Raw genomic sequence first — 23349 nt, 5'->3', positions numbered from 1 at the left:
TTTTGGGTTTCATCGTCATCTTCTTCTTCATTTGGATTTTGGGATTCACGTAAATGTTGCTCGAATACTTGAAATTCTTGAAAAGCCACTTCGGATGGCGGAATTTGAGCTTGATAAGCTTGCTCGGGATCCATTTGAGGGTAATATGGGATTTGGGTGTTTGGAATTTCGGTGAATTCCGAGTGGTTGAAAGTAGGAGCAACATAATTTGGATCGAAAGAGTATTCGGTGTTTGGGTCGGGGGCGTTTTGAGACAAGTGTAACCAATTTTCTTCAAAACGGTGCATTCGTTCACCTCGGGAAGCTCTTCCCCTTCGACCTCCTCGGTTGTGGGATGAGGATGCCATGAAAAATTGAAAGCGTTAGAGAGAATTTGAGATTAAAATCGAGAGAGTTTGAGAGAAATTGAGATTGAGATTGAGAGAATTTGAGAGAGTTTGAAGGAAAGGTGTGAAGAAAATGAATGAAATGGGGGGGGGGGGGGTATTTATAGATTTTAGAAATAAATGAGTAAAAAAAAAATTAAATTTTTGGCCGAAAATCGCCTAACGGCTATATTCCCAACGGGAAAAAAAAGGCTCTTTTTTTTTTGGCCGTTGGATCTTTGATCCAACGGCCGAGATTAAAAAAAAAAAGGAAACGGGACTAACGGGATCACCGGATCCCGTTAGTCGACTTAACGGGACGGACGTCCCGTCCGTCAACAGTAACGGGGTCCCGCTCCCGTTACTTACTGTGCCTAACGGTAACGGGGATTCCGTCCCGTCCCGCTACCGTTTGGCCATGTTTACCAAAGACAAACAATTGAGTTATATTTTTTTTATATTTAAATAAATAGATTATATAATTTTAATTAAAATTAGTCATTTATATATTTTACAAAGTGTTTTCTAATTTTTAACTATACACTGATACACAGATCTTTTTATTTTGGTAGAAAATATTTTGACATTCACCACTTAATATATATATATATATATATATATATATATATATATATATATATATATTAGTTATTTATCACTTCCACTTTTACTCTCAATCTCTTTCATATATCTTATTTTGCCTCTATCTTCCTTTGAAAACTCCAATAATTGTATACAAAATCTATTTTGAAGAGTAAATGTACTTTAAATACGTTCAGAAATACGCTTTGTATTTTTTGTTCTCCGTGTTTTCAAATGATGCTGTCTTATGATGATCTACAATATTTTTGATAAATTTCACCAATTTCTTCAAAAATCTTCAACATGTTTTGAAACAAAAGACTCAAAAACAATGAATATAATACACTATATTTAAGTTGCACTTTTTAGTTTAAAATGGATTTTGAATTTAATTACTCGATTTTGAGAGAGAGAGAGAGAGAGAGAGAGAGAGAGAGAGAGAGAGAGAGAGAGAGAGAGAGAGAGAGAGAGAGAGTATCATAACAGTCATTTATACACAAGCACAATTATTGTCTGAGTTCCAATAATGAAATCAACACTATTTTGAAATCTATAATTTAGAACTATATTATATAATTAAAATTTTGTTTAGTTAGAGATAAAATATCGCACACAGTGTATAATTAATGTATGCGACAATCTGTTCTAATGTAATAGATGGAAAATATAAAATAGTGCGTAAGGTAAATGACACACAAAAAATGGTAACTCAATTCAGTGCAACGTCACCTACTCTGAGAGTAGTTTACCCGGTAGAAAAGAAATTCACTATATGAAAAGTAGTCAATAGTACACTATAATCTTATATAAATGATCCCCACTTCAATGTCATTTTTCTGTTACTACCCGTGAATTTCAACTCAAATTCTCCTTGAATCTTTCACTCCGTCACTTTCACTCAAACACTCCTCATATATTTGTTTATCTTCAATGTCAACAGCCGTGAATACACAATCACGAAATTAAAAACCTAAAACAAGACTCTAACGCTTTATGAAACATGAATATCGCTACAACCACTTTCTTAGTGTGCCAGTCTTGCATGACTAAGAACCCTAATTGTGTGAATGAATGCATCAAAGAAAACCAATGGCAAAAATTTTCTTTTTTAGTTTCAACATCTTTGGAAGTCGAGATAGGGTTTTCAATTTCATTCCCATTCACGCGGAGAAAATATTTGTAGTAGGTCTTCCGCGCATAATCTTGACAAAACTGAAAAACTTCCCAAAATATAGATTCTGCGAACAGCGATTAGGATGTCTCAACATATTACGAAGAATGTTGCAAGACATCTTGCCGTGACAACCTTCTTGCTAAAAAATAAGCATGGAACAACAAAAATTATAAACTTAACCCTAAAACAATAGATAAAACAAACACAAAACTTAATCTCCTTTTTGTTTTACCAATTCAATTTATCTCGTAATATTAATGGGTAATGACCTCAGTTCAAACTATCACATTTGAGTCTAACTAAATAATTTTAATTCTGTTTGCAAATTGAAAATTAGATCTCTATTTACAAAAATTGTCTCTTGATTATACTTTTTGTTTTAATAATTTTAAGAGATTTGTTAATAACTAGCCTTTTCATATGGGAGAGATTAAGATAATAGCCAAACTATACATTTATTTAGGGGAATAGCCAAACACCACTTAGATTCCGAAATTGCCCTTTCTTCGAACTCATCTCCCACTTCTTTCTTCTTTCTCATCTCACCTCACGCCACAGCCATGGCCAAGGCTTCGAGAGTCCTCCAAACCTCTCTGATTCTACACTTTCGTCCGAACCACCGCCAGAGACTCCACGTCTCTCGTCGCCGCCTCCACCGAGTGGGCCCTACCTCTGGCCGAAAATCCCTCCGGTGCTCTGTCTCGACCGGAAAATAAGCCTCGAAGTCGTCGTCGAGGTCGACGATCTCCGATCGGAGAGGCTTCGAGAAACGTTTTCCAGAGCCAGATTTTTTTAGATCCGGCCACAAATAATCCCCCGTGAGACGCTGGGACTGAGGCGTTGATACGAAGCCGAATATTATAGCTCCTCTGCATATTCTTAAATGATCGACCTGTTTTTTCTGTTTTGCAACTTTTGATTCGGACTTTTTTTAGCGAAACGAAATGAAGAAGACGATTGCACAAAAGAATTATTTATTTGTTTATTTTCCATTCGAGTTAAGCATCTTCTTCGTTTAAAACCTCTCCACTGGTCGAACATGAGTCGCAGTCAAGCTCTGACCAAGTCTTGAAAGATCAGCCCCTAATCACGTCGAGTGCTTCGCCTTTAAAGCTTTCGACGGTGATCTGAACCTTCTCGGCGTCAGAGAGATGACGATCGTACTCAGAGAAGAACCTCTGGGCTCAAAGAACCCAATCGACGGGGTTCGAACCACCGACGATCGGAAAGACCTGATTCCGCCTCGGCGGTGCTTTGTCGTCGACGGTGACTAGTTCCCGTGAGTTCTTGTTTGTCATGGGGACTGATCGATTTGGTGATCTGAAGACAGCGGGTTTCTTTTCAATTCGTTCGATTACTTTAATTTCTCTATTTCCGTTGTAGTTAAGGCATTATTGTAGTTAAGCATGGTTAGGTTTTTCGTTTTTTGTTTATTGATTTTTTGGTGTCGATATTGTGATGATCGTTTGGCTTTAGCTCATGTATTCAATTCTTATTTTATTTTTTTGTTCTTTGCATTAACTATATGAGCGTTGAATTAACTTATGTACTTGATCTGATGACAATATATAAGAGTAAGAATACGCTGTGTTAATATAGAGTACATATGCGTGCATTGTTTCTCTGGATTTAATTGTTCTGCAGTTTCAATTATTGCTTGAGTGAAACTGTGAAAATAGTCTATGAACATAGACGATTGATCAGATTTGTAAACAGATTTACTATTTGTTATGGTAAATAAGATTTACTATTGTTCTTATTACGGTAAATAACATTTACTATTGTTCTTGTTACGATAAATAAGATTTATTATTGTTCTTGTTACGGTAAATAAGATTTACTTTTATTCTTGTTACAGTAAATAAGATTTACTATCGTTCTTCTTATGGTAAATAAGATTTACTATTGTTCTTGTTCCGGTAAATAAGATTTATTGTTGTTCTTGTTACGGTAAATAAGATTTACTATTATTCTTGTTACGGTAAATAAGATTTGTTGTTTTCTTGTTACGGTAAATAAGATTTATTGTTGTTCTAGTTACGGTAAATAAGATTTACTATTATTCTTGTTACGGTAAATAAGATTTGTTGTTTTCTTGTTACGCTAAATAAGATTTATTATTGTTCTTGTTACAGTAAATAAGATTTACTGTTATTCTTGTTACGACAAATAAGATTTACTGTAGTTTTTGTTATTGTTAATTAGATTTTACTAATTTTTTTTGTTATGGATGATATTATTTACTATGATAGTTAATAATATTAACCTAATGGTATTATTGGAATATTAGAATGTTGCTATGATAAATTGGTTATTTTCCTAAATATGTTAATAGTTGGGCTATAATTTTAAAGTAGGGATGTTGTTTTGGTTAGTTGTTTAGCCGGCCTTAATTTTTATAACAAAAACAATATTTGCGAATCCAGCAATCCCCCTTTTGTTTAAGATGTCTCAAAAAGTCCTACAATGCTGTAATCACCAAAGAAGCTCCAATTGCAAAAATGAAGGCAATAGTTGGTAGGTCCCACTCTCTTTCTCTCTCTCTTGCTTTACAAGTTTTTTTTTTTTTTTTCGAGGAAGCTTTACAAGTATTTCAAAGTCTTGAATGCAAGCCAATATAATTTGATTCTGTCCTATACTTTCTAAATATTAGACTTGTAAGAACTTTCTGATACAAAAAATAATAAAGAAATGAAGTGGATATCATTGGAGGCATATTCACGACTTCATAAAGTCTTCTGTCCTCAAACCAATTTCTACCCCAAATATATCCTCCAACCTCTAATAAGAAAGAGATTCCTAAAACAAAGCTGGCTATATATGTATATATATATATACATATCTCCTCAATAACTTCAAAAACACACACAGACACACAAAGCAAAGAAAAAAAAAATGAGTTTATTAAAGAAGATAGTACTCAAATATTCCTTGTTCTCATGTATGAATGCAAAGAAGCGACCTTCACAATCCAGATTTGAATTGCCCATTAATGACAATATCATGTCTCGGAGAGTGTCACTTTCTGATATAAGCAACAATTCGATCTCCTTCGCAAGTGATCTATCGAACTCTCTTATCGGATCGAATCTCCACGTGTTCACGCTCAGCGAGCTTCAGAAAATCACACAGGGTTTCTCCAAGAACAACTTTCTCGGCGAAGGAGGTTTCGGAAAAGTTTACAAAGGTTTCATCGACGACGAGTTTAGGCACGGCTTGAAAGCTCAATCTGTGGCCGTGAAGTCTCTGGATTTGTACGGAAAGCAAGGCCATAGAGAGTGGTTGGTAAGCGTCCTTTTCTTACCACCATATCAAAATTATTTCTTCTTTTTATTTTTTTTTTCCTCCTCCATTAATTAAATTTTCATATTTGATCACCCTTCAGGCTGAAGTAATTTTTCTAGGGCAATTGAAACACGCCCATCTCGTGAATTTGATCGGATATTGCTGCGAAGACGAGCAAAGGGTTCTTGTGTACGAGTACATGACTAGAGGCAACTTAGAGAACCATTTATTCAAAGGTACTGGGCTTGTTTTTCTTCGTGTTATATTTATATTCAGATTGATTAATGAATTAAATTAATTATTGAGTTGGTGTATTGTTTTATGACCATGTAGACTACACCGCGACGTTGCCGTGGTTGACAAGGTTAAAAATAGCCGTTGGAGCTGCCAAAGGCCTTGCTTTCCTTCACGAGGAAGAAAAACCAGTCATATACCGAGATTTCAAAGCTTCGAATATCTTACTAGATTCGGTATGTTGAATTTTCATTTCGTGTTTTTTTTTTCAGTTCATGTATCTCTCCCATTATTTTATTTTCTTCCTATCGAAGTTGACGCTCATGTTATGCACAATTCTAATCTTCTTTCTATTTTTTTTATCTATAATTTTTTTTTTCCCAGGATTTCACAGCTAAGCTGTCTGACTTTGGTCTAGCAATCGACGGTCCAGAAGGCGACGAAACTCATGTCACGACACGTGTCATGGGCACACAAGGCTACGCAGCCCCTGAGTACATCATGACAGGTTAATAAAAAATTAAAATCAATTGATTAGAAGCTTCCTTTACTTTTTAAATTACTTTTTTTGGTCCAAGTAGCCAACTGGACATCATAAGTAACATACTTTTTCGGACAAAAAAAATTATATATATTTTCTAATTTCATCCTTGCGATCACGATGGTACCGAATTACCACCAAACATATGAATTCATCAAATAAAACAAAACAAAAAAAAAAAAACGAGTGATTACATTATTTAATTTATTATTATTTTTTTTTATAGGGCATGTGACGACAATGAGTGACGTGTACAGTTTTGGCGTGGTTCTATTGGAGCTGATTTCAGGTCGAAGATGCTTAGAGAAAAGCCTCCCTAAGAGAGAGCAAAGTCTGGTGGATTGGGCTAAGCCATTCTTGAAAGACGTGTCACACAAGGTTGACCGTTTAGTTGACCCGAGACTTGAAGGGCAATACTCGTCCGAAGGCGCCAAAAAGGCTGCCACGTTGGCCTACCAGTGTCTGAGCCCATACCAAAAGTCCAGGCCCACCATGAGCAGAGTGGTCAAAGTACTTCACTCGCTCTTGGACTTGACTGATATTCCGATCCCGTTCGTCTACGTTGTGCCACCGAGTAATAACGATGACGAGGCAGAGAGTCGCCGGAGTAGGAGGCGGAGTAGGAGCCACGTGGCGGTGCATTCTGATACCGTTTTGTATAGAGCTCTCGCTAATGGATTAAACTCTCAGAAATCTGCTCCTCCCAAGGAGATTAAGCGAATTGGTCTTGATAATTGTTGACTCAAACACACACACAGTACTCCACACAAATATTATAGGTTAAAAAAAATAAATCAATGTTGTGTATACGAGTTTTGAATTTTTTATTTTGTAACATATTATAGTGTGTATACGTAGTTTACATCTAATTTTTTTTTGGGGGGGTGTAGCTTGTTAAAACAATTGTGAAGAGAAGTAGTGTTGCTCATAGTAAGTCAATTCTGTTTCATTCCTGGAATTTGTAATTTTTTTTTATAGTGTTGTCATATATATATTTTTTTTCATTTATTAATGAAATGAAATCCAATTTGCTCAACAATTGCGTAGTTTACATTTTTTTTTTGGGAAAATATCTAAAGTATCCCTCGTGTTTAATCGAAATGCAAGATTTATCCCCTCTATTTTTAGAAATATCAGACATATCCCTTCAGTTTAATATAAATGACATATACCTCCCCTAAAAAAATGTTATATTACAAGTATCACCATTTTCGTTTATTTTTTACAAAAAAATAATTTGAACTCCTCAATATAACCTTAATAGAATAAATATTTATTTACTATTTTATTAAAAAAAAATCAAAATCACTCTTTATAAAAAAAAAAAACCTTAACTTTTTTATAAAGAAATTGTTTAATTTAATTTTTTTGTATATAGAATAGAAGATAAAAAATTATTTCATTAGAGGTATTTAGGGGATTTCAAATTATTTTTTGTAAAAAATAAACGAAAAAGGGTGATATTTGTAATATAACATTTTTTTAGGGGATGTATATGTCATTTATATTAAACAGGAGGGATATGTCTGATATTTCTAGAAATAGAGGAGATAAATCTCGCATTTCGATTAAACACAAGGGATACTCTTGATATTTTCCCTTTTTTTTTTGGTGTGTAGTTTGCTAAAAATTTAATTGTTAAGAGAAGCAGTGAGATATTTTGTAACTTGTTGCAAGTCAATTCTGTCTCATATTCCTGGAAAGCGTTTTTCGTAGAAACTGTATTTCAGATGTATTTTTATTTTTATTTTTTATTTACACCACATATTTTGATTTCATCCCCACTTACAAAAGTAGAAAAACAATTTTTTTCTTCCTTGTGGTAAATCATTATGCGCTGTTTATATCTGCTAAGATCTTTTTATGGAAAGTCTTGTATTAAATATCGGTCGCATATATGTGATAAATGTGGGTCGATGTTATCCAAGTTGGTTTGCTAAGTACTGATTAAATTTTCAAGTCAATATTTCAAAAAAATTCAAGTTGGTCGCATATATAATGGGCCATTCAAAGGCATTAATTTAACAACCCAAAGGATTAAGAGTCCACTTGAACTCGGTTTGAACTTTGAACAAAGAAATATATCAAATACAAAGTCCATGTATATATGTATGTATTCACACAGTATCCTATTTTCTGAGTAATTATGCTTCTGGGCCAACCTCAAATTAATTTCTATATTACCTTTATACCAACCCACCCAAAAGTGTCCTATTTTAAGAGTCATATATAGTTGTGAATTTCAAACCAAAAATCATCATGCATACGGAAACACACACATATATATATATGAGAGAAATATCTCGTAATTAGTGTTGAATAACTCACCAAGACCCACATTTATACATTGACGTGGACTGTTCTTTCTCGGGCTTGATTATTTGTGTGGTATGTTCTCATTAAACGCAGATTGGAAACAAGATCTATATGAAGAATATATGTATAGTTAAGCAACTCAACTTATATATAATTAGTTGATGAACACATCGAACTGATGAAAAATATATTAGAAACTCAAACTCATGAATATGTTAGCAGTTCGATTGACAGATTTTAAAAACTCATTAATCAACAAATATCTTTTATTGTTTTTACACTAAAATAACAACTTTGTGTGTGAGTTATTTCTGCCGTTTTGTTTGTCGTGTATAATCAATCGAGTCGTGAATTTACACGACAGAAAAGTCCGTCACGCAAATGTTTTTAAACGCACTTTGCGGGACTTATAATAGTGCTATCTAGTAATTACGGGGAGTGTAGCAAAATAGCCAGTTTGAAACTATAGATTTTGTTTTTAGCCCATGTTTCATAACTTTTAAGGAAATAGCCAACATGCTTAAGTGGCAATAATTACTAGACTACTTTACCCTTTTAAATAATCAAATTGAAAATAATAACTACAACGATATTAAATAAAACGCTATACCGAAAGAAAAAAACGCAACTTCAAAATGGAATCTCAACAAAATATAACAAAAAAACATTAACTACGCGTGTGTTAGATGTTACACGTAGGCCTAAAACCTCTAACCAATCTCAACTAACGATATTATATATTCTGTTTCAGAGTTGAAAGATATAAATTGAAAATAACCGGAAAACATAGCTTGTTCCAAACTGGGTTTTGAATAAATACCTCAATGTGGTTGGTTCGTCAATGGCATTCAAATGTATGAATATTCGAGCAAGTTGCACTGGCGTATTGTGGAAGAGGGTCTCTTTTTCTTAAACAGAGTCACGACAGTTTTTGGGCGTATATATCACATATTCACATGTCTATGTATATTGTATCAGCTTTCTCGAGGATTTATTGTTAAGTCTATTTTTCGCTTCAGGTGACCATCAACACAGATAATAAACGTAAATTACTGGAAATTATCTCAGTCTCCACATTTAAGTAATTTGAATGGAAATAAATGGAAATAACGGTAAATAAATCATCTGTATCTCTACATTTTTCCAAAAACTGACATTCGAAAATCTTCACTGTTAAAAAAAAAATTAACAGTGAGATTCGGGCCACCTCTAACCAAGCTCTGATCGTCTCTCCCGCCAACCACCGCCGTGAGGCTCGTCGCAACCCCCTTCCGGAGCGCCGACCACGGCCTCCCTCCGGACTCCGAGAACACCGGTCGAACACCGAGCCTTCGCCGACCTCCTCCGCCACCTCCGGCCGATCTGCGTCAGCGGCGCAACTTCTTCGGCTGGACTGCGCCCTTGGCCCGCGACCTCGGCTTCTTCCTCGTCATCTTGGCATGTTGAAGGTTAAAAAAAACCCAGATTTGATTTTGTGGAGAGAGAGAGAGAGAGAGAGAGAGAGAGAGAGAGAGAGAGAGAGAGAGAGAACGTGGAAGAGAGAATGTAACTGCTTCCTTAATAATAGCAGTTAACCAACTCCTACGGAAGATAACACACGTATAAAAAAATAAAAACGTGTCAACCGCATTAACACACGTATAAAAAAAGAAAAATATATAGAATGATAATTAAACAAACTGACTTAAAAATTGGAGGACAAAAAAGTAAAAAATATTTTGCCACCTAATACGTTTGGCTATTTACCTAAAAAACTCCAAACATAGGCTAAATCACAAACCTAATGTTATAGGTGGCCTAGTTACTTATAAAACTCAGTAATTAATATGATTACACAAATAAATTTGTCTAAATTGCATTTAATTGAACTCTATTTGTCAGAAATAGTTTGAATGGTCTGATTTATTAATTTGATCTTATATGCGTTTTAAACTGATTTTATAATATGATATAGAGACTAATCTGAGTAGTCTGATCGGACTGTTTAGTATTATTATATACAACTTTATCTCAAAATCAGTTGATAAAAATAGTGACACAACGCTATTTTATAGATCTTGCTAGAGCATCTTCAATGTGGCTCTCTATATAGGGTCCTTAGCTTTTATAGGCAACTAATTAAAAAATAAGCACTCCAACAATACTTATAAAAGCTCCCTAATTATTTTAACTTTGTAATAGAGAGTTCTCCATGTAGAGTGCTTTGTATTCTTTTGCCAAATTATTTTATATTGTTTTTTTTTTTTTTCAACTTCTCTTTTTTCCAACATCTCTTTTTTCTCCAACGGCTCTCTTTTCCAAAAATAATTTTTAAAAAATATTTAAATTGCTAAAAATAACTAAAATATAAGGACCCTTAGACATGGTCTCAAGTCATTTTATTTTTCTATGTAAAATCTTTGACACGATCATGTATGGAAAAAGATTAAGTCAGCACAAATCTTGTATCCTTCTATATTAACAATTAATATGATACAAACAAGACGGTTAATTAGGTCCAAATCTTTAGCTTAAAAACTTTCGTGATCATCAATCTCTACGCATACATTGAGTATATTATATAGTATTAATGTAGGAGAACAGTATGTATTTTTTCGTCAAAATTTAGAGATATAGGCACAAAACTTGTCTTTGAAATTTGGAGCAGCCGTGCATATATACGACATACGATAAATACGACAGCAATACGTCCACGTTATTAATTTAGAAATATATGTATGTAAATACCTATGTTTATATTCTCACTTTTAATCGTCATCATTAGATTCAAGAATATAACAAAATGTAATATGTTTATTCGATTAACCTAAAACGCGCTCAAAGTCTAGGACCTATTAAACTATGCTAAGAATTCTAAGATATTAAACTATTGAATACTTTTTCTATGTCTAGTACGTTTATTTCTGAGTTTCAGTCCGAACAGTTGAGCAACCAACTTTTTGTTTTCTTTGACTCAACCGAATAGTAGTACGTTTAATTGTTTTATATACTCTGTCATTGTTATCAGTTTATTTTGTATACAGTACTATAAATATAAGAATTAATAACATTTTTTGCCCTTCAACTTTGACCACTTTAACAGGTTGTATCTCGAACGAAATAAACTGATTTATCGATATTTTATTATAGACAAATTTTCAGTTATAGACCTTTGGTTACTAATGTCCACGTGCCCATTGTTAAATTTCATCTTAAAACTAATTTGGTATTAAGTGCAGAGACTCAACTGATATATAAACACATATTCATTCACACACACAACCAATGTGAGACTATCCCACTTCAATACTCTCCCTCATGCGTAGCGTGACCAGATCGAGTAACAATTTCCTCTGTCTCCAACTCTTCCTTTTCCTCCACCAAAACCTCTTCCTCCTCTATCGCCGTCGACAAATCCTCGGCCTCCGCCGCCGAATCCCTATTCTCTGCCCTCGGCACGGCCACCTCTTCCACCACGTCCTCTCGGAGGTCTCATTTATGCTCTTCTCTTAGGTTTAACAATATTTAGGGTTATGCTGAGTGAGAGAGAGAGAGAGAGAGAGAGAGAGAGAGAGAGAGAGAGAGAGAGAGAGAGAGAGAGGCAAGGATGCACTCTATTATTGTCACACATTCGTCACCATTAATTTCTTTAAACAAGGTGATTGATTAGTGGCTCAGATCTTCTACATATTTATTGTCGTTCTGACAACTTTTCCGGCGAAGATATCCAGACATGAATCGTTCTTCCGAAGCGGAGAATTGGAGCTGAGCTCTGTAGGGATGTAATAGGATTTCTAGGCTTCTCTAGTAGGGAAACAGGTGATGAAAAAAACGAAATCTTAGCCACGAATTAATTTTTGTTTTATGAGTTGTGTCCAAGAACTACCGAAGAAAAAGAAGAAGGAAGATATATATATATATATATATATATATATATATATATATATATATTATTTTATAATAATAAGAAGGAAGCAGAATAGTGAAGGGCATAATAATTTCCCTTATGTTGACCAACACGTGATGGACACGTGGGTATTTCTGTTTATTTTAACATCAAAAGTAACAGAATGATTATAAGTGCAAATTTGCCTATTATAAAGGATTGATTTTCATTTGGGATACAACCTATTAAAGTGGTCAAAGTTGAGAGACAAAAATGCCATTAATTCAAAATATAAATTAATTCAAAATATAAATGTATGTAATATCATAAATGTATGTTGATGGACATTTAGAATGTGTATACAGCTCAAGAAATGTATACTGATGTTTTAATAAAGTATTATGATATTTTATAGATGTATACTGACTACTTCATGTATACTGATGGCATATATACTGAAAAATATATACTAAAGCTGTATTGAAAAAAAATGTACACTAAAGGGTATTATAGAACTAAATATTTGAAAACAACATTTTCGATATATGTTCAATACACAGTTATTTCGAAAAGAAAGTATCCAGAAAACATTATTCATTTAATTATCTCCCATTTATGCTAGCTGTTCAACCTTGGGCAATTAAGTCTTTTTAAAAGTCCAAATCCAAATCCAAATATTGAAAAAAGAAGCAAATTTGCTAGTTGTTCCGCCTTGGACAACTAATAGTCTGTTTGGAAGCCCAAGCCCACTTGCTAACAAAAAGAATTCTCGCCATATCTAATGACTGACATGCTTTCCATCAGATTTCATATACATCGAATCCTTAGACATGGCTTTCCAAAGATAAAAAGAATGTTGAGACATCATGATATTCCATATACTCTATATACTAAATATACAATTAGTGTCATGTCTTCAATAATATTATTTTCGATAAAAGAAATAGGGAGAATATCACTAGTGTAGAGTTATCATTAACAAAAAGTTAGGTACTACATTGTATTCTCTTTTGTGCTGATACTGGCACTAATTATATTTAGGGGTCCTGTAGTAATCATGCAAATTAAAAAATGGACGTGTGAAAATAGGTAATATTGTAGCAATAAAGTAATTTCAGATTTAGTCTTAAACGTACACTTCATAAAATAAGAAATCACACTGTCGGTAAAGTAATATGTCATATTGTTACCGTGGGGAATTGCAATTCCAACTTTTATGTGGCTTACATTTCTGGCCAAGCTATGATCATTTTTCATTATTCAGACTCATCAAGAGTGTACAATGAGATAGCTCCAAAAAAATCTTACAAACTCATATGATACCGGTAAGCAGATAACATAATTAAAAATCATGCCCAAGTAATAAAACTTGCTACATATAGTAAACACTAGTCGGAAACCTAGACTCGGGAACGGTCACAAGTGGAACTTTTCTAGGTGTTAAGAGCCCAAATATCTCGTCCATGTCCAAATCCTCTATCTTCATGTTCGAAGACAACTTCCATGTAAATCCATGCAAGAGATTGGCCAAAGTGGACTAAATCACTTTCAACCCGAGACTATGCCCGGGACACATCCTCCTACCCGACCCAAATGGCAAAAGCTCAAAATCATGGCCCTTAACATCTATCGGTTTCCCGATAAATCTCTCGGGCATGGATTCTTCGGGGTTGTCACACAAATTTGGGTCCCTCCCTATGGTCCATGTGTTGACCAAAATCCTAGTGCCCTTCGGAATATTGTAGCCGTTGATCTCGATGTCTTCATGGCTGCATCACGGGGCCAACATAGGCGCGACCGGGTGCAATCTCAATGTCTCTTTCACGATCGAGTTGATATATGGCAAGTTGGCAATGTCTTTCTTCGACCCATTTTTCTTTGGGATTTGAAGTAATTGTCTTATGATGTGAATGATCATTTTGTTGTAATCTACTATATGATTTGCTCATGTTATAATTCTCAAAACTCCTTCTTTTAAAATTAATTAATTATTTCATTTAATCATGGTCCTTAGCATATGCATCTAGCTTATCGACCTTTATATAAGTGATGATTTATGCCTTTAGATGTCTTTTTATGCATTGTGAGTGTTTGAGCTTGAATGGTTGTGTGAGAATAAAAAGTTGTGTTCTCTGTTTTTTGTGTCATTTAAGTCACGTGTTCCCCTTGTTGGTAGTCACTTATGAGGGTATTTAAATAAGGAAAATTAGGAGAATACTATATCTATAGAGTAACATTTTCAAAATAGTGGCTATTTTAAATAATTTAAAACAATTGTTATTTAAATGGTACACAATTATTTGAGATTATTACTCTTATAAAAACAGAAAAATATGTTAAATAAAAGACTTAAGCACTAAATAATTATTTTCGAAAACTATCTATAAATATCAAGAAAAATAATTGTTTGTGACTTGAAATATACTATTTTACGATCTAAACACAATGTTTTTAGGGATTATTCCTAAACTATGACCTCCTCAATACTTAAGTACTAAAATCCAATAAGTCAAAATTAATCCAAAAGTATGACTTTGTTATATGTGTTTGTACAAGAATACCATTATAATGAAATATTTTTTATTTTCTTTTGTATTTACTTTTTGTCACAAAAGTAAGATTAGAGATCATTTTTGTTTGGTTGTGAAGTTAAAAAAAAAAAAAAAGATTAATAAATTTTTCTCAGAAAATCTGGAAAAAAAAAAAATTTGGTTTGAAAAATATGAAAATCGTATGAAGATTTATTGGCATTTTGTCTTTTTATTGACATGAATGCCAATAAATCTTCTGGATGTCAATAAATCCTCAACATACCAAATTCTTCAAAGGTTTATTGACGTCTAAAAAATTTATTGACAACGATGTCAATAAATCTTCAAACGAATTTCCAGATTTTTCAAATTTTCATGGTAAAATCCCGGGCTCCAAACATAGCCTACAAGCTTCAAACTTCAATCGCTTGAGCTCATTCCCAATTCGAACTCGGCACCTGGAAACACTTTGTTCTCCGGTAAAATATAGTCAAGACTGTTTCCTCAATCTTCCGCTTCGTTGCGATGTTGTCCTCGTCCGGGCGAGGTTCTTGTTGTTCATGCTGGAATTTTGAACAATTTCCTAGGAAAGGGGGCCAGTAAATTTTCTTGGAGGATTGAGAAAGCGGAGTCTTATTGTGCCTTCTCATTTAGACTTTAGAGAAGTACATTACAAAGTTTGAAAGACTTAAAATAATTTGATGATATATATGGGCGCCACGAGTTTGAAAATACCAATATGAGGGAGCAGACAATTTTTTGAGCACAATACTTGCGTTTAGATTGTGAAAATATGCAACGGGGCGAAAAAAAAATTACTTATATATTTACAGATTTATTTGTTCAAATGTGACATGGATTCATAATTTACGGGGTTCACGAAGTCCTAATTAGTACGTGAAGCGATCATATTTTAAACAAGCACATCAGAGAATGACATTATTTAATTACATACGGACATCCAATTAAATGAGTTATGATTGAAGATGAGGAAAATAAAGATGAAGGAGAAACCAAGTCTAGTTGGAAATTCTTCTCTAACGAATCTTTTTCTACGTCGTGAATTATTACCGACCCAGAGAGGTTTAATCAGAGAGAAGAAGACCTCATTTGGTATGTTACAAGATTTATTGAAATACAGAAAATTTATTGACAATGATGTCAATAAATCTTAAAAAAAAAAAAAATCAGGATCGAATGTCAATAAGTCTTCAAACGATTTCCAGATTTTTCAAATTTTTTTTCTTCAAATTTTTCAAAAAGAAATTCGTTTTTTTTTTTTTTTTTTTTTTTTTCTTAACTTCACAACCAAACGAAAATAATCTATAACCTTACTTTTGTGACCATTAAATAAATAACAAAATAGTACAAAAGAAAAATAAAAAGATATTTCATTAAAGATATTTTTGAACAAACACATATAACAAAAGTCATATTTTTGGATTTAATTTGACTTATTAGATTTTGGTCTTAAAGTATTGAAGAGATAGTAGTTTATGAATATATCATATGTTTGTAATTAATTTCAAAAAAGATATTATTGCAGGCAACTTCCATATTAAATAGGGAATGGTCCGGTAGGAAGCCCAAGCACAATTTCCGAAAAACGGAATTCTTACCATATCTGACATTCTGACTAAGGCTTTCATCATATTCCATATAAATCAAATGCAAGAATGCATGGGTTTCCAAAAAGTAGTGCTGAGACATCATGAAATCCCACTATTCGCCGGATGAACTCCCATGTCTTAGTGTGTTATCTTTATTAAGGAGAATATTTGCCGAATTTTCTCTTTATTGTGGTTATGGAGCTTGGCTGATATGGGCGTGATTCTATTTTTGAGGTCTTACAATAATCAGCAGGTCTGTGCACGGTCTGGTCCGATCTAAAACCGGTCAAAAAATCAGATCGGACTATTCAAAACGGTCCAAAAAAACCCAAATCGAATCGGACAAAAAAACTGTAAAAACCGGACTGGACCGGACCGTTTTGAATCTTTTGAACTGTTTGGACCGTTTAGACCGGACCGTTCTAGACCGTTTGGACCGTTTTACATAATTAAAAAAAAATCATTAATTTTCTCCCAAACAAAAACATAGTCATGTACGGGAGGTAAATACATGCATAAATGCCTAAGTTAGCTAATTGGACATTATTATTATTTTTTTTTTTTATAAATAAACCGGTCCGGTCCGGTTTAACGGTTTTTTTTTTAAAAAAAAACCGGACCGGACCGTTTGTGATGAGTAGACCGGACCGGACCGGAAGGAAAAAAAAAACCGTTTTAAACCGGACCGGCGGTCTAAAAATCACTGGTCCGGTTCAGTTTACGGTTTTTACGGTTTTTTTGCACCGTCCTAATAATCAGCAAATTTTGACACAAATATTACTAACTCATGCAACTTTATCATAACTAATTAAAAATTGAAATTTGATAAGTCTACTACTAAGTAAGTTTTATATATATATAAATTGAAATATATTTCATAATTTCGGATAGATTGATCATGAAATACAAAAGTTCGTGATAGTTTGATCATGAAATTTAAGTAATTCGTGAAAGGTTTTGAAATTTCGTGATTGATCGATTATGAATTAAGAAAACCGTCATGAAAGTATATTTTGTAAGAAAATAATTCTTTTTCTAATTTTAATTATGAAATTGTCAACATTTAAATTTTACTTGATTTTAATAAAGTGATATCAATTTAATAATATTTGTATCAAACTCCTCTATAAAAAAATGGACACGTAAGTGAGAATATATACATAGTAATTTGAGTCTGGACTCGTCTTAATGTACACTAGAAAAACAAGAACTTACACTTGGTAATTTAGTACATCAAATATATATATATATATATATATATATATTTTTTTTTTATTGTGTACAATAATAGCACATGATTCCGCTTCAATTTTAATGGCTTACATTGTCTAGCAAGCTATATAACTTCTCATTATTTAGACTCAAAGAGTACTTTGGGATAGCCCCATAAAACTTCTTACAAACTCACAAATGATAACTATAATCATTAAGCATATTGATCTCTAAATAATAGAAATCACGCCGTAAAAAATAAAACTCGCTACATATAGTAAACACTAGTCGGAAGCCTTGGCTTGGGAACGGTCACAAGCGGAACTTTTCTAGGCGTCGAGAGGCCAAATATCTCGTCCATGTCCAAATCCTCTATCTTCATGTTCAAAGGCAACTTCCATGTAAATCCATGCAAGAGATTGGCCAAAGTGGACTGAATCACTTTCAACCCGAGACTATGCCCGGGACACATCCTCCGACCCGACCCAAATGGCAAGAGCTCAAAATCATGGCCTTTAACATCTATCGATTTCCCGATAAATCTCTCGGGCATGAACTCTTCGGGGTTGTCCCACAAATTTGGGTCCCTCCCTATGGTCCACGTGTTGACCAAAATCCTAGTGCCCTTCGGAATATCGTAGCCGTCGATCTTGATGTCTTCGCGGTTGCATCTCGGGACCAACATAGGCGCGACCGGGTGCAATCTCAATGTCTCTTTCACGATCGAGTCGATGTATGGCAAGTTGGCAATATCTTTCTCTTCGACCCATCTTTCTCTTCCTATGACCCTCTCTAGCTCTTCAGTCGCCTTTTCGAATATCTCAGGTTTTCTTAAGAGCTCTGAAATGGCCCATTCAACGGTCACCGCTGAGCTCTCGGTTCCTCCGGCTATAAGATCCTGAAAATAAATTCAACATTTGTTAATTAGAAAATACTTCAAAAAAAAAAAAAAACAGAGATGTTTAGAGAGGTGAGTGTCCTAATCTTATAGAGGGATTTTCATACGTAGTATTTTACTTGTATGAGCTCTATTTGATATTTAATATTTAATATACTTGTCTAATTTAAGTAGATCAATCACTGTCTTCTTTCGTAGCTTATATAGTTTGGGGCATAAGACAGTAGATGTACGTTCCGAGAAATTGTGATTAAGTTTCCTTGTTCAACACTTCCAACACTACGATGACGATATTTACTTTCTTTCATTGGTTATTACTTTATAAATGACTTGGACGTTATGGTCTACGCACGCCTTTTGACTAAATGGAAGATATTTGACTTTTCTACAAAAATGAAACATGACTTAGTAAAGGGACAAAAACTAATTTGTTATCAATAAACAAGTCTCGTGACTGAAATGTACGTCAGCTTTCTGAAAAATAATTTGCCAGACCGAAGGACTCGACACGTGTCCGTCGAGCTTGACTAGAGTTAAAAAAAGGTAGATTAATAATGGATCCACTTTATTTTAGATAGGAAAAAACACGAGAAAGTGGTGGGGATCACTTATAATAATATTGTTGTCAGAGAATAGGATGTGCCTGAGAACGATTAATCATTCAACAAAAAAAAGGACACTTTAAATTTAAACGATTGAGTGAGTACTATTAACTTTCATCCTTGAAAATAAAAAAAGAAAAAGAAAAAAAAACTTACCAGAGTGAAAGCCTTGACGCCATTTCTCTCGAGCTTAATCTCAAGGTCAGGATCTTCAGCGAGCTGCAAAAGCACATCAACCATGTCCTGTGCCACGTAATCACGAACCCCACTTCTCCGGCGAGTGTGCTCCTCCAAAACATGCTCAAGAAAGCCATCGAACCTCTTACTCGCAACCTTCATTCTCTTCGTGTACCCCTGAAGGTCCAAGAAATCCAGCCACGGAATCGAGTCACCCACATTCAACACGCCGTTGAGCAAGAAGAGCTCATCCAAAACCTCCTTGAACTCGCCGGGGCTCATCACGCCCGTCGGATTAGACTCGTGCTCGTCCGCGTACTTCTTCCCCAGCACCATTCGGGTGATAACGTTCAGACTCACGGTCGAGAGGACATCTTTCAAGTTGATCGGCTGCGAAGAATCAGAGCACCTCTCGAACACGCCTTTCAGCATGGCTTTTGTCTCCTCTTCCCGGATATAAGCGAAGGAGTCGAGCCTTCGGACGCTGAAGAGCTCCAACATGCACATCTTCCGGGCTTGTCGCCAGTACGCGCCGTACGGGGCCCACGTGATGTCGGAGTAGTTGTACGCCGTGAGCTTCCCGGCGGCGGTCTTGGGCCGGCCCGCCGAGACCAAGTCGTGGGTCTTCAAGAAGGCTTTCGCGAGCTCGGCCGAAGAGCCCACCACGCACCCGAACGAGCCCAGCTTGAGGTACATCAAGGGCCCGTATTTTCGAGAGAGCTCGTGCATGGTCCGGTGGGGAAGCGGGCCGATCAGGTTCAGGTTTCCGATTATGGGCCACGGTTTTGGGCCCGGAGGCAGATTGGGCCTACGTCCTCGCCGCCCCACTCGAGCGGCGAGGATCAGGGTGACGAAGAACACGAGAAGGAGAGCGAGAACATTTGTTGTGGATTCCATTTTTGTAAGTAGGTAATGAAGAAGGTTTTGATTGTTGAGTGTGAAGTGAATTGTGAAGTAGAATGGGATGTGTTGAGGGTATTTATAGGACCATTCTGGTCGTCGCTTGGGCTTTGACCGGTGTTTACATACATATATATCAGGATATATATATATATATATATATATATATATATATATATATATATATATATATATATGTTTTAATGATGAATATGCATGATGTCTTTTTATTTTTCTTAGTAGGGTTTTATTTAGTGTCTGAATGACCGGGAAATTCTATGGGGGTATCATGGAAAGATGAGAATAATTTCGTGGTGGCTAACAGACACTATAATATCCACGTAATTAAATATAATATCTGTCAATTTCCGAATCTTAATTATTTAGTTGGGTTTGTGTGGGTAGTTGACAAAAATATAAAGATCTGTTTAATTTCGTTATTTATTTAATTATTTATTGGTATATGGGCTTGAAGTATGAACGGGACATAAACAATATAAATGTTATGATATTATTCTTAAGAGAAAACGATCAGATAACTTGGAGTTTAATGCCATAACTATATCATAATGCTATAAGTGTAGAGTAGGAGAAATTAGTTGGAAATTCGTTAGGTCATGCTATATATAGTTTTTGAGGGCATGACTTGGTCTTGATCGAAGCTCGTTCTTTCTTTTATTTCTTCTTTTAACATTTTTAAATTTTCGGAGTTTATTGATCGAAGCTCGTGCTATAATAATATTCGGGGTTTATTGACTAAGACAGAATATTCTCACTATTTTAAATTTTTTGATACGAATTTGTACTAGACGACTTTGGTCGACTCTGTAATTTGAACTTTTATTTAGATTTTGGGGTTGTGCGTATTGTGCATTGTGTGTTTGAGATATATTAAAGAAAAGGGCTGTAAATGTTAGGATGACAAAGTCAGATATTCTCCTTACATTTTATAAGCATAAATGATAAAATAATTTTATAAGAAGTTAGACACTTCCCTCTAAACAAAAAAAGTCTACTGAAAAAACCTCTTTGCCCCCGAAAGGTGCGACGGAAAGGAAAAAGCACCCCATTCCATCTCATTAAACCGTGACAACCCTCCACACTTCTCCCGCACAAGGGACGGGAGATCTCTTAACTCAATGAAACCGGAAGTTCGAGATTGAACCGCCCATTTACACACTTCATGGGCCGCAACATTCGAGCTCCTCGGAATCCATTTGAAAAAAAAAATCAAACCAGGACATCGAGTCAATTATAGCAAAAAAATAAACTAACCATGGATCAATGCAAGGAACTTTTGGCCTTTTTCAAACTGAGCATAACTCCTTGATTATCACTTTTGAATTCCACACTCCCCAGCTGCCAAATTTTTGCCATGTTACTCGCCATAAGCACTCCATACAACTTTGCCTCCGTCGTTGTAGAAGCATGGCAACAATCAAACCAAACTCAAAGCACATCGTCATTACTGTCACGAGCGACCACACTCACCACATCGAAGCCGTGACTAAAATCTGCATCGGAATTAAGTTTGACTACACCTGGCTTAGGGGGAAACCACCCTTCTCTCAGCTTATTCATGATGCTCACAGCTTCAAAAGCTCTCTCCAATCTAACCTTGGAATGCTCGTGACTCTTCGAAAAAATTCTGTTAAGAGCCCCATCAAAGCTAAACTCAACGTCATTCGCCTAATCCTGATTCCTAGAATACCAAATTTCGTCAATAATAGAGCAAGCCTTGATTAAGAACTCATCTATAGTATCCAGCCCCTATTCCAATCTCTGTTGGCTTTGAGAATAGCTTTGACCACTAAGCGTCCATGATCGAGTTGATTCGAAGCCCATCTCCACCCACTCATCACTCTGAACCAAAGCCTAGCAGCAATGTGACAGAAGAAGAAAAGATGGTTGACTGATACCTCGTGTATGCCAGACAACTGACACTTGACATCAATACCAAGACCATTCCCCGCCAAAACAGAAGCAAGGGGAAACCCATTATGTGCAAGTCTCCAGAAATTAAACCTGTGTTTTTGGTGCATTTTTCAGTTCCAAATCTTCCCCCAAAGCTCATCCTTAGGGTACAAATCGTTGCTAGCCAGAATATTCGCAGCCAACTTGACGGAGAAGCGACCGAATCCAACCCGGTCCCCAGTAACGTATCGTCGAGATGAGAGAGGAAACGACGGGTCTTGAGAATATTGTCGATGTAAGAGATATCAAAGGTTTCATGGATAAGACTATCGGCGATGTACAAATCGCGCACGAGAACATAATTTGGATCGGCCTGCCTTAGAGAAGGCAAAACACGCCTAGAAGATCACAATTGGTCTCTGAAAACCCTAACCATAGCCCTACTACCCACGCGAAGCTACCATTGTTTTTTATGAGATCTCTGTTTGTGAGAACATCTTTCCACCCCGAGGAATTTCTTTTTTTTCACCATGATATCTAAAAAATTTTGATGGCCGCAATATCTTTTGCTCAACCAATCTACCCAAAGCAACTTTGACTTGTCAGCCAAATGCCAACTCAACTTAGCAATAAGGGAAAAGTTGCAATCATAGAATTTTCTCAGACCGAGCTCGCCGTGATCAATGAGTTGACAAATTCTTTCCCAAGTGATGAGCGCCAAATATTTCCCCGACCCATCACTCTCACACCACTAAAAGGTGCATGAGAGTTTATCAAGAGATAGACAAAATGTCTTAGGCAAGAGAAACGTAGATATCGCGTACATAGGAATATTTTGAACAACGGTTTTTTGGTGTGAAAACAAAAAAGTTTGTGATGCAGGCTTTGACAAGCGTAGAACGACCGGCTTTGGAAATACTTCTCGTCATCCAACCTTCCAATCTTCCTTGAATTTTTTCCTTGATGAACTTGAAGGTTTTTAGATATATTTTTACCTAGGAATAGAGGATTCCCTAAGTAGTGAAGATCGGAACCACATTCCCCCATTTTGAGCTTTTCCAAAAGACAAGTTTTTACCTCATCGGGACAATTCTTAGAGAAGAAAGCACCGGACTTGTCAATATTCATGACTTGGTCGGACCA

At 35.3% G+C, this 23349-nt stretch overlaps 2 protein-coding genes across 3 annotated transcripts; one reads left to right on the top strand and one right to left on the bottom strand.

Moving 5' to 3' along the window:
* The first annotated feature begins 4767 nt into the window (after positions 1-4767).
* Positions 4768-7158, top strand: LOC149385668 (EPD1-interacting receptor-like cytoplasmic serine/threonine-protein kinase). 2 transcript variants are annotated; one of them, XM_089627210.1, is made up of 5 exons: positions 4768-5406; positions 5507-5642; positions 5740-5876; positions 6025-6148; positions 6471-7158. In XM_089627210.1, the coding sequence occupies exons 1-5, from the start codon at positions 5017-5019 to the stop codon at positions 6920-6922; spliced, it is 1239 nt and encodes a 412-aa protein (XP_089483336.1). In that variant the 5' UTR covers positions 4768-5016; the 3' UTR covers positions 6923-7158. The 2 variants fall into 2 exon arrangements, with proteins under 2 accessions (XP_089483336.1, XP_089483335.1); XM_089627209.1 differs by having other exon boundaries at positions 6408-7158.
* A 10649-nt stretch (positions 7159-17807) lies between these two features.
* Positions 17808-20425, bottom strand: LOC149385667 (trimethyltridecatetraene synthase-like). The gene is made up of 2 exons (XM_089625183.1): positions 19372-20425; positions 17808-18613 (listed from the first exon to the last, which is right to left on the bottom strand). Exons 1-2 carry the CDS (start codon positions 20287-20289, stop codon positions 17984-17986), a joined length of 1548 nt encoding a protein of 515 aa, XP_089481309.1. The 5' UTR covers positions 20290-20425; the 3' UTR covers positions 17808-17983.
* Positions 20426-23349: the final 2924 nt, after the last annotated feature.

This window comes from Urtica dioica, chromosome 9 (genome assembly GCF_054948205.1).
Source record: "Urtica dioica subsp. dioica isolate 48M chromosome 9, U.dioica_male_clone48M_v1_H2, whole genome shotgun sequence".
Taxonomy (NCBI): Eukaryota; Viridiplantae; Streptophyta; class Magnoliopsida; order Rosales; family Urticaceae; genus Urtica; species Urtica dioica.
Note: the sequence above shows the minus strand (reverse complement) of the source record. Positions and strands in the feature narration are given on the sequence as shown.